The sequence below is a fragment of the Somniosus microcephalus genome, chromosome 11, assembly GCF_052327205.1.
Source record: "Somniosus microcephalus isolate GS21.2 chromosome 11, FLI_Smic_1.0, whole genome shotgun sequence".
Taxonomy (NCBI): domain Eukaryota; kingdom Metazoa; phylum Chordata; class Chondrichthyes; order Squaliformes; family Somniosidae; genus Somniosus; species Somniosus microcephalus.
The window spans coordinates 218,167,186-218,179,563 of record NC_140997.1 but is presented as its reverse complement, the minus strand read 5'-3'; the positions used below and the strand labels follow the sequence as shown (position 1 = coordinate 218,179,563).

Genomic DNA, 12,378 nt, shown 5'->3' with positions numbered 1-12,378 from the left:
ATTGCTACTCATAAATCATTTTGAGAGTTTCTGGACAAGAACAATTAATAGAGTCGGAGGGGTGTGACTTATACATCAAGGAGGTTAAATGCAGCGACCAGGGTCTGACTTGTCAACTACCTTGAAACGTCCATCTGTGTATTGGGTTTAAGAATCCTTTGTAATATAGGACTAATCAAAATATTTATCAGAGAAAGGGATTCGGAGACCTGTGTTTCCAACTGAAACGCTCTGAAGTTGTATTTGACAGATATGAGTGTAAAGTCTGTGGGTTGTGCAGTTAATAAATACACAGACTTCAGAAGTAACAAACAAACAGGTCTTTACTATTCGAAGGTCCGGGCGAATCTGCCCCAGAAATCCTGCTACAACACTTATATACTGGTGTGGTCACTATCGGTATTACAGTATACAGAAGCCAAACAAATAGTGCCACACCTAAAGTAGTTCCCTTAAAGGTGAACGGTTACATTCAATAGTTCCCTTAAAGGTAGACGGGTACATACACTACAATCCTCCCTTTTTAGCTTATTACTTAGAGTCCCCGTTAAACATACATATCTTCAACTTCCTATAAAACAAATTACAGCTATAATCTTGGTGGAGTCAATGTCATATAAAACAATTTACAAATATAATCTCGGTGGAAACAGTTCACAGGTTCCGTCTCTGCGGAAACAGTTCATAGATTCAGTCTCTGATCTTGACTCATTCCGAACAACATTTCTTTGGGGTAGCCGGTTCACCTGGCTAGCGTGACTCCTCCATAGCCTTTTTCTTGACGTAGCAGCTTGAACTTTCGTCCTGTTGAACCAGCAGTGCGGACTTTGACAACCAACTGGCTGTCTTGACATTTACCAATTTTTCAACTAATTTAGCTCCTTTCGTAATGTCCCGCCTGGAATGGTAGAAGTGCTAATATTTTAGACAGTTATTATCTTCTGCTTCTTCTTTTTCTTTTCTGCCTTTTTGAAACTCTCGGAGCTCCTTTCTCGGCTGCCAGCTGTAGCGCCACCAACTCTCTATGTTCCTTAGACCTTAAGTGCTTCATCCGGATTTCAGCACTTTGAGAGTTTTCATCACAAGCTGGGCAGACCACATCCTCATAATATTCAGTGTCACTCAACAGGTCATGGTAATATTCAGGTTCGTCCTGAGTTAGGCCAGCGAGAGAGACTTCTTCTTCCTCCTCACCCGTCTGGACGTTAGCTGACGGTGGTTCCTTCCCTAAACATCTTTCTTGAAAAGCCTTCTTCATGCATTCATATTCATCCCGCTCTTCCTGGGTTATCTGCCATTCCTTCACGACGGACCTCATTTGTGAGTTCAATACCTTCCTTTCCACCGGTAATTGCGTTATCAGGCTATTTAACCCTTCTACTGAAGTAACGGTTTCCACCTCCTTCTGTTCACCTTGACGTGATTCAACGTACTTTTGGCATCCTTGTAAAATTTGTGTTGCCACCTCAGCTATCTCCGTGACTTTTGAGAGCTCCGAACTCGTTCCCCCTGAAGATTGAAGCTCGTGTTCAGATTGTTCCCCTTGTAGAGTCTTGTCCTTCAGCATATGAAGGAGTTGGCCGACCGTTAACTCTTCCCTGGGAACACGGTGGATCAGAGTCTTCTCCATTTCATCCACCTCTTTCTCCAATACTTCCACCTTACGTTCCTCTTGAACTTTGGCTTTCAGCGCTCGGAAAAGTTGCGCCCTGATGCTCTCTAGTTCATGTTCAGGGACCATTCTTACAGTGTCCTGTTCTTCCACTGCAAGGATTCCCAGTTGAATCTGTTCTTCAAGTTGTTGAACCTCAGACATTGCCGCCTCATATTTGTCTTGGGTGTCCTTCAATGTTTTTATAAGTTCTTGGACATCCTGTCTTTCGTGCTCTGCCATGATTTTCACCTCTAATTGCTCATCTATGGATGGAGCTTCTATCGATGAGTCTGTCTTGGCCTTGAGCTCATCAAGAATTTCCTGCAGCCTTTGGACTTCTTGCTCATGTTCAACCTTTAGTTGTTCATATGCTTCTACTGAAACTAGCTTTTCGGAGGCTGCCGAGTTAACCCCCTTCTGAATTGTAGCCTGGGCCTGTTCATACTGTTCTTTCAACTTCTCACACTCTGCTTGTAAGGAGTCGTAAAGAAGAACTGGAATAAAATCCTGGCTCCCTGAAGATTCCTCTTCCTTTGGTTCATTCTGTAAATATTCTAGTTCCTGAACAGCATCAGGGGAATGTGATTGGTACTTGACCAGGATGGCTCTATGGTCGCTCTCTGCTTGAGCTAGCTGTCTCTGTAGTCTTTCCAGGTTCCCCCATTCGGTGTCCCAGAACTTTTCCATATTTTTCATCTCCTGTACGAGACGATCACTCAACTGTTCTAATTGTTGTCGTACTTTGACATAAGTTTGCGTCCGAGCTCGGTGTTCTTCCGTCATGGATGAATCCTTTGCTTGAACAGGCTCAGAATTCTCTGTCAACCTGGAGTTCTGCTCTGCAGCTTTATTCTTCTTGGTACCATAAGTCCTTCTGCCTGTCTTCGTTTTCGACTTGGTCTTATCATCATCCATTTCAGAATCTGAGCTAATAGCTTGCACCGAGTCCTCCCTCATTATGGCTTTTAGGTAATGCCATTCCATGTCTATTTTCTTAATCCACTCCCGTCCTAGAAGTGGTGGTCCTCCCTCAGGTAATACGTACAAGCTCATTCTTGGGTGTTCTTTACCCCTATCTCTCACCTTGACTCTTATTTTCCCCACGGGGTATACGTTATGCCCCGTGTATGTCTGTAATACGAACTTGGTATTTCTTAAAGGTATGTGAGAGAATAGCCGGTGGTAGTCCCTTCGGTTGATGACTGATAGAGCTGATCCAGTATCCAGCTCCATTCTTATTTGGACTCCAGCTATTTTTAGTATGACCCAGATGGCCTGTAGATCCGTTTCTTTACCCACATTGTGGATTCTCAGACTACCCAGCTCCTGGTTGTTTGGGTCTGAGTCTGAATTCTGTTCGTCTGAACTCTTCTCAGCCACCTTGTGTACCTTGTTGTACTTTTCTGGTGGTGGCTTCCTTTGATTATTGATCTTTTTCCCGGACCGGCATACCTTCGCGATGTGACCCAGTTTGCCACATTTCCTACACTCTTGGTTCTTAAACCAGCATTGATTCTGGTCATGCGTGGTCTTCCCACAACGGTAGCATTTTGTTGTGCTTGAAGTAACTTGGTCCACCCCGAGTGCCGCCGCCTTTAGTTGCATTTCCGCCGTTCCTTTCGCTGCGGCTTCGTGCGATGCAGCTATAAGGACAGCCCTGTCCAGTGTGAGGTCATTCTCTTCCAGTAGTCGCTTCTGCGTCCCTTCTTTGGACAATCCGCATACGAACTTGTCCCGCAGCGCTTCTGTCAGATTCCCTCCGAACTGGCAGTATTTCGCTAGCCTACGCAGTTCGACCAAGTATTCCGCATTGCTTTCGTCTTTCTTCTGCGTTCTTGCGTAGAATTTGAATCGTTCAGCCAGCATCAGCGGTGTGGGGTTCAAGTGGTCCTTCAGCACAGCCACAATCTCTTCGAAGGTCTGATCCGCTGGTTTATTTGGTGCTATTAGATGCTTCAAGAGCCCGTATGTTTTTGCCCCCATCGAGTTTAGCAATGTTATCGCCTTGTCGTCTTCCTCTATTTTGTTGGCTTCGCAATAGATCTCTATGCGTTCCACGTACGTGGCCCAGTCTTCTATTTCAGAATTAAAGTCGTTAATATTCCCTCGCTTCGGCATCTTCCTTCCCTTGGGAGCAGCACCAGTATTTCTTATTTATTTATTTGTTTCTAAGATGGCGGTTTTCCCGCGAAATCGGCGGTTTCCCGCTCTTTCCTTCTCTCCCCGCCCACTTCAATGGCGGTATGTCAATCAAGATGGCGGTTTTCCCGCGAAAATGGCGGTTTCCCGCTCTTCCTTTCTCGCCCCACCCACTTCAATGGCGGTTTCCCGCTTCTGGCGTCTTCTCCGCCTAATGGCGGCTTCCCGCGTTTCTTCCCGGTGGAAGGGGTACGCTTCCCCCTCAGCGGACAGGTTCAGCCGCTGGCTGGCTACCGCACAGCTCCCCTTACTCGGATATGTCTTTTCCTCCCGCCCGCACGGCTCTACCGGCGCTGGGTACACCCCGTTAGCGGAGGACAGTTCAGCCGCTGGACTGGCTCTCGCGCAGTCTCTCTCTCCGTACCCGGCTCTGTCTCTCTCACCCGCACGTTCGATGCTACCGGCCCTGGGTACCCCGTTGGTGGAGAACAGCTCACCGCTGGACTGGCTCTCGCGCAGTCTCTCACCCCGTTTTCGGCTGTGTCTCTCACCCACTCCCGCACGTTCGGTTTTGCCAGCTCTGAGTACCCCGTTGGTGGAGAACAGCTCAGCCGCTGGACCGGCTCCTCGCAGTCTCTCTCTCCGCACCCGGCTCTCACCCGCACGGTTCCCGTTCGCCTCCCCAGCCCTCTCGCAGACCGGTGTTTCCCTCCCCGGCTGCGGCTGGGTTTCTCTTCCCGCGCCTACTCGCAGGCTCAGCGCTTCGTGGCTGCGGTCGCTGCCCCGATTGTCCCGCCGATCACGGTCCGGCTGTCACCCGACGCCGTTGGACCCGACTTTTGGCCGGCACAGCTCCCCCTCGACCGAGGTCGAGTGCTCTGCCCTTATCCTCCCGGATGCTTCTACACCTTCCCCTACTCACAGTCTCTTCGGCCGCCTTGTTTCTTGCTGGTCGGCTCACTCCGCACCGTGGCAGAAGGGTAGTCAGTGCCTGTTGCTGATACAGCTTTTCTTGTTAGTCTTCCTGCTTTCTGTTGTTGCAGCCTCGTGTTTCCTTTTGGTAGCACGACGAGGGCGGTTGTCTCTCTTCGACGCTCTTCGTTGCTTATGGTAATCTTGCCGCAGGGTACGATCGGACTCGTCGCCACTGTAAAGTCTGTGGGTTGTGCAGTTAATAAATACACAGACTTCAGAAGTAACAAACAAACAGGTCTTTACTATTCGAAGGTCCGGGCGAATCTGCCCCAGAAATCCTGCTACAACACTTATATACTGGTGTGGTCACTATCGGTATTACAGTATACAGAAGCCAAACAAATAGTGCCACACCTAAAGTAGTTCCCTTAAAGGTGAACGGTTACATTCAATAGTTCCCTTAAAGGTAGACGGGTACATACACTACAATGAGAATAGGATGTTTATGCATTACTGTATAATGAATACTACCTCTTCCATCACAGACAGTCTGACCGGCTTTTGGCTGTCTGTTTCTCTAATATGATGGCAATATAACCTACTCAGTTTACACAGCATGCATGAACCAGATTTATACAGATCCCAGGTATCAGATCTGATTGAATTGGATGCTTTTACACACTGTATGAAATGTTTTGCCGTGCATGTAGCTTTTTTTAAAGGGCGAGATGGAGATTTAGCATCTTAAGCCTACTGGGATTTAATTCCTCATTTTAGCTCTTTGAGAAAGGAAGGAGGATTTAATTATTCTTTTTCTCCTTCACTAATCCATGGCACTAATTCTCCCAGATGTTCCGGTCAATCTCGTCTGACGGAACACACTGTGCTGCACTGTGCTTATGCTTTGCTGAACGTGAGTCGGAACAGCAGAGCAGCAACAAGTGTGGGCTCGGGCTCGATGAGGCAGCAGTGGGGGAGGGGGAGATTTCAGGCAAGTAATCAGCTTAGACGCTAAATAATAAAATGGCACCACGTTTTATTAATGGGTGATCATTACGCCTTCTTAAAATGACAAGTAAAGTCTTAAGTTTACACAGGGCACCGAGATAAAGCGTCGAAGTAATTTGACACAGTCTTAACGGCCTGGTCACTCAGCAAAAACAAATTGGCCCAAGTTCAGCCACAAACTGGCAATTTCACTCGGAGGACTGGTGTGGGAAATTGAAAAATACCAGGCTGCTGCCATAGGGGAATGTTCTTGTGAGGTTGGGGCTGAAACACATTGTTGAGCGAGGAGGGGTGCCAACACTCCAGGATTGTGTTGGAGTCTCCAGGACTTGGAGATTAATCTCCTGGACACATTCTTGGAGGAAAAATCATAAGGGGATCTTTTAAAAGGACGTATTTTTTTTTCATTTTCTTTGAACAATTTCATTTATTAGTTATTAAAAAAGTTGGATATGGGGAATAAAAAGGCTTTTTGACTGAACGGAGCAGGTGGAGACGGGAGTTTTTTTTTTTCGTTTCTGGGATGTGGGCATCGCTGGTGAGGCCAGCATTTATTGCCCCATCCCTAGTTGCCCTTGAGAAGGTGGTGGTGAGCCGCCTTCTTGAACCGCTGCAGTCCGTGTGGTGAAGGCACTCCCACAGTGCTGTTGGGGAGGGAGTTCCAGGATTTTGACCCAGCGACGATGAAGGGACGGCCGATATACTTCCAAGTCAGGATGGTGTGTGACTTGGAAGGGAACTTGGAGGTGATGGTGTTCCCATGTGCCTGCTGCCCTTGTCCTTCTAGGTGGAACAGGTCATGGGTTTGGGAGGTGCTGCTGAAGAGGCCTTGGCGAGTTGCTGCAGTGCATCTTGTAGATGGTACACACTGAAGCCACGGTACGCCGACGGTGGAGGGAGTGAATGTTTAAGGTGATGGATGGGGTTCCAATCAAGCGGGCTGCTTTGTCCTGGATGGTGTCGAGCTTCTTGAGTGTTGTTGGAGCTGCACTCATCCAGGCAAGTGGAGAGTATTCCATCACACTCCTGACTTGTGCCTTGTAGATGGTCATGTGATGAATTCTCCAGAACTCGCCCACCCTCCGAGGGAGAGCAGAGCAGTGGGAACTTTACTCTGCATCTTACCTGACCGAGGAGCAATGTTCCCATTTAGCTGCACAGCCATGCAGCTGCCTGAAGCTCCCGCGCAGGCCGCTTGCCGGCTTCTGAGTGGAGAAACCGCGCATGCGCGGGCGTTTGAAAGAGGCCGCGCACCCCCAAAACAAAATTAGAGGGAACATTGCCTAGGAGTGCTTGATCCCAACACGGAATGCTAAGGATGGGAAAGCGTTCCATTGCCTCACTCTGCTGAGGACAAAATTCACAAAAACAAAGAGGATCGGAATTAAAATTTTACACAAGGCTTGACGAGAAAAATTACTTTAACAAAAAAAAAACCTGCTATTGGAATACGCTGATGTCTGAAATTATTATGGATATGTTCCTACACTGAAGTGGTTTTTTTTCTGTGAGAACAGAGCTTTTGTCAATGGAACCTTTCTGGCAATCACGCTGGTACCAGACATTAGAATACCCTAATTTGTATGTTCAGCAACAACCGTACTACAGGCAGTATAGTTACTTGACTGATAATCTGTGAAACATCTGACTGCTGCTGCTGGGGGAAAAGAACAATTTTCAGAAAATGTGTTCTCTCTTAAACGTAGAAACTCATAAAACACGCCATTGTTGTCACTTTTGGTTATAAGAGTGAAACCGACCGCTTCCCCTGGTTCTCAGTGGACCAGTGCGCTGTACTGGCCTACACAAATCAGAACGGTTCCAAATTCAACTCCCTGTTTTGTGAAGTTTCTGCTCAGCAGAGCGATGGTCTTGGTGTTGGAGAACGGAAACACTGCCCTATCCTTGTAGTTGGGATCAAGCACTCCTAGGATGTGAGGTTAGATGCGGAGTGACACTCTCTCTGATCTGCTGTCTCTCAACAATGGAGGGCATTTTAACCTAACTTGCCGAGCGGGAATCCTGTGGGATTGGGTGCAATGTTGGTTAAAATTGCCCCTGATGTGTCTCAGCCTCAGAAGAGCGCCGCCCCCACCCCCCCCCCCCCCCCCCGCTAACTGCATTAGCCGGATATTTTCCAATTTCCCACACGGGTCCCCTCTGAGCGAGATTGCCAATTTAGCGTTGAACTTGGGCCTGTGCTGAATTACCTAACCCCAGCTGTCTCCGCAGCAGAAGTACCACATTTAGCTCCGGAGATGATCAAGAAAGATATCGGGCACGGCGCCCATCCCTAATTGCCACCCACTGTCCCATGCCAGAAAGCCCATGAGTGCGGTTGTTGGGTGATGACAGGAGGCCGCAGTCACTCCCATAGGTTTAACAGCCAGCTTATAGCCTTTGATTAAGTTCACACATGAAGAATGACCACTTGGGTGATGTCCAGGTGATTGCGGCCCTTGGTGGAACCATATCAAACCCTGGGAAGAGTCGGGGCCTTCAGAAGAGCAGGGATGGAAATATTCAGCATTGACGGATAAGGATCTGCCCTACGACTCCCCCCACCCCGCCCCCACCCTCCTCCACTTCACTGCCAGTTCCCAACCTCACCAGAGGGGGTAGGAGAAAAAGTGATGAAAGAGGATTGGAGAGGGTGACTATTTTCTCCAATCCCATTGTTTTCAAATAAAAGCTGTGGTATCATGGGTGGAAACAAACAAGGCAGGACCCTCATTACGCCACCCTGAGAAGGGAAGGACAATCAGGAGGTTGCTTACACTGTCACCCATCTCCCCAGCCATTGATCAAGTGTGAAGATTTGATAGAGCTGTTTACAATCATGAAGGGTTTAGATAGAGTAAATGAAAGAGAAACCGTTTCCGATGGCTGAAGGGTCGATAACCAGAGGGCACAGATTTAAGGTGATTGGCAAAAGAACCCGAGGACAAACCTTTTTACGCAACGAGTGGTTAGGATTTGGAATGCGCTGCCTGAAAGGGCGGTGGAAGCAGATTCAATAGTAATTTCCAAAAGAGAATTGGATAAATACTTGAAGAGGAAAAAATTTGCTGGGCTGTGGGCAAAGAGCAGGGGAGTGGGACTAATTGGAGAGCTCTACCAAAGAGCTGGCACAGGCACAACGGGCCGAATGGCCTCCTTCTGTGTTGTAAGGTTCTGTGATTCTATGAATAACTCTGCTGCATAATTAGCACCTCCTGTTGGTAAGTTCCAGGACAGTGTTAAAGGGATTTAAACTAAATTAATCTGAATTGCCACGTAATGCTAAATGCTGTCTGCCCCATTGTTCTATGGGTTATTATGTAGAGCTGCTGGTTAGTGACAGCCTGAGATCTGATATCTTGTGTGAAATTTTCAACACCACCCCGCCCCCACCCCCCACCTCCCTCACACACTTTTGTGACAATTCGAGAGTGTTCCAGCACGGCAAGGGTAGGTTGAACTTATGTGGAGAACAGACTGATCACTGGTGGAGAGGATGGCCAAAGTGGAATGGCAGGCTGAAGACTAGTTGTTAGAGAGGAAAGGGCCCAATGGCTACAGCCTCCTAAACCCGGCAGCTCTTGTCAGTCCCACCAGTTTTATCCAGTAATCAGCCCAGCTGTACAGGCTTTTTTTCGTCCAATCTTAACACTGGAATGCGTAACGAGTGCATTCCATATGTTTCAACACACGTGGAGCAAGCGATTCTAATTCAGAGAACATTCCAACGACTTCAGCTCTATGAGCAGGATACAGAGTGCTCAGATACGATACCTGGGCTGGGGAATTTCTGTGATTAGGAGACTAGACATGGACGTTACCTCCGAAACAGAAACATGCCCCATTTCCGGCTCCCATAGCTGCCACCTCTGCTTTGGTGGGTGCTGTAAAAGGCCAGTGGAGGCTGGAGCCCTGAACACGTGGAGAGGTTGGTTCTTTTTTTCCTTGCAGTCAATAATGAGAAGTTGAAAGTGGAGCTTCGATTTGATTAGACAGCAAGAGATCTGACATGAATCAGTCATTCATGAAAGAAAGACATGAAATAATACCGAGCGGCCTATGGGTGGCGCTGTCCAGGGAGAGTATAAATACTCGGGCACGGGCCCAGCTTGCGCAGGACAGTCTTAACAGGAACTAGTGAAGGACACAACGAGACCTCCATGTTGTAAAACAATTGATTAAAGCTTTGTTTAACGCTTAGACCAAGTGCCTAGTAGTTTTCTTAGGTCAAGATCTACCTGTTTTCGTTGTACTGCAGGGAGCACCGACACACTGTGCCACAAAGGAAACATCTGGGCCTGGGATGATTCCCAATCAGTTGAGTTGCTGAGTGGTGTAAGCGAGACACTTCCCACTAAACTGTGGAAGCAGAGGGGGAAGCGGGAGGATCAATCAGCCCATCCCATTCCCCTACACTTTTGAGTGGCCTGCGCCAGTCTAAGTTCCAGGCGCCTTCCTGCAAAGGGGAGCACGTGTTGGAATGGGAGTCTCCATACGGCTTCCTTTTCTCCAGTGACACTCTTGTATCCTGTTCCAGAATCTCCTCCTAACTCTGCGTGAGGGCTGCAATTCTAAAAATACTGAAGGTTGGGACAGCAAGAAATGGAACTTCCAACTGTGCTTGAGTTACCAGTCATTATTTCCATGATTTAAAAAGGACACACTCAACAAGGGACACATTCAAAAATCACACACCACACTGGGTTAAAGCCCATGCTGCAAAGCACGATTCTTGGGGAACTGTGTGCAATAAAATGTTGCTAGAATATTAAAGGTCTCGACAGCAATGGAAAGCCTGTAGTCAATAATTTAACCCTAATACATAGACCCTACAGTGCACAGCCAATGAGTAGGATTTGAAAATGATTCTTTGTCTTTCCTTTCATCCTGTTTTCTTTTAGCTTTCTATTGACGACCGTGGCCCTCCTGTCCTCCTACTCCATCCACTTGCTTCTGAAAGCTTCTGGGGTGGTTGGTAAGTGAAGTGACTTAACATGGACACTCTCTGTGCTTTGCTTTATGCCCAGCCTAAGAAAAAAAAAGACTTGCATTTATATAGCACCTTTCACGACCACCGGATGTCTCGAAGCGCTTTACAGCCAATGAAGTACTTTTGAAGTGTAGTCACTGTTGTAATGTGGCAGCCAATTTACACACAGCAAGCTCCCACAAACAGCAATGTGATAATGACCAAATAATCTGATTTTGTTATGTTGATTGAGGGATAATTATTGGCCAGGACACCGGGGAGAACTCCCCTGCTCTTCTTTGAAATAATGCCATGGGATCTTTTACATCCACCTGAGAGGGCAGACGGGGCCTCGGTTTAACGTCTCATCCGAAAGACGGCACCTCCGACAGTACAGCCCTCCCTCAGCATTGCACTAGAGTGTCAGCCTAGTCCCTGGAGTGGGACTTGAACCCACAACCTTTTGACTCAGAGGCGAGAGTGCTGCCCACTGAGACACAGCTGACACACAAGAGGGAACAAATCGTGCTTAATTTACTGAAGAACTCATTGAGCACAAATGCAGCTGTGTTATTGGTGTTGTTTGATGTTACTCTGCATGTGCTTGGTTTTTTTTGCAGTAGTTAAGATATATTAAGCACATCCATTGGAGACTAACGTTTGGGTCTTTCTGCTGCATACTAAGAATATTATTGTGCCGGGGATGGGAAAAGAGGGAAGGCGAGCTTACAGCACACGAAATTGATGGGCAGGAAAAGACCAGCTGGTCCATCAAGCCTGCCCACACACTATGATGCCTGGACCATCATGGCTAAAAATTGCAGGATTAGTATCGATTTTGTTTCTCTGGGATAAAAGTGGATTCATCCGGGATTTGAATCCCAGATCGCTCACACCCAAAGTGAGAATCGTACCCTTAGACCAACGAGCCGATATGTAGAATGCAACAAAGTTTCTTTGCTAAAGAATTATGCTTTGAGGTACAAGTGACCGCTGATGCTCTTTTGCAGGTATGTTCTTAGCTGTTCAACCAGCTCAGAAAATATCTGTCAGTTCAAGTTCTGCTGATGTAGAGAACTGCAGATCAGGCTACAATATTGCGCAATGTATGTGCGGCACTGTTGGAGGGGAAGAAGCAGAATGTTGGCGCTCCAGTGCGCTATACCATGGTACAGGAAACTTTGGTTTATCCGGAGGTTGTATGTCCGGAAACCTCGATCTACCGGCAGAAATCAGGAGCTGTTTTGTTAGGTTTTTTTTCTTCTCGTGGCTTTTTTTTCCCCAACAGTCAGGCTCTGCAAAGTCTCTCTGAAGCTGTTGCGAAGCTACAGAGACGTTTCCAAGGTACGGCCGACTGTTTAGAAGCTGTTGCTAAGCAACAGTGTTTGTTGCCAGATACGGAGCTGCAAATCTCCGTATGCTTCAACATTAACGCTGGTTTGTCCGGCAGTTTTGATAGATCGGCAACAGCTCGGTCCCGTCGGTGCCAGATATAACAAAGTTTCCTGTATGTTATCAGGTAGGCCTCCCACACCGCCCAGTGGCACTAGCTAGGGCTGCCAACCCTCCAGGAATCCAAGATTAATCTCCTGGGCACTAGTGTGAGCAATCTGGGAGAAAAGTCACAGGGGAATTCAAAAACATTGTTGGTTTTTTTTTTCATTTTCTTTGAGTTGGAGGTGGAAGGTCATGT

The 12,378-nt window shown here is 47.5% G+C and overlaps 1 protein-coding gene across 4 annotated transcripts in view; it reads left to right on the top strand.

Annotated features, from left to right (window-relative positions):
- The window catches only part of slc38a3a (solute carrier family 38 member 3a), a 224,898-nt gene that overhangs the window by 131,714 nt on the left and 80,806 nt on the right, over positions 1-12,378 (top strand). For all 4 annotated transcript variants that reach the window (XR_015080074.1, XM_086001973.1, XM_086001971.1 and 1 more), the window contains exon 5: positions 10,618-10,691. Coding sequence is in view for 3 of the 4 variants with exons in the window: in XM_086001973.1 (XP_085858099.1) it covers positions 10,618-10,691 (74 nt within the window). In the remaining variant the exon portion in view is untranslated. The remainder of the gene's footprint in view (positions 1-10,617; positions 10,692-12,378) is intronic.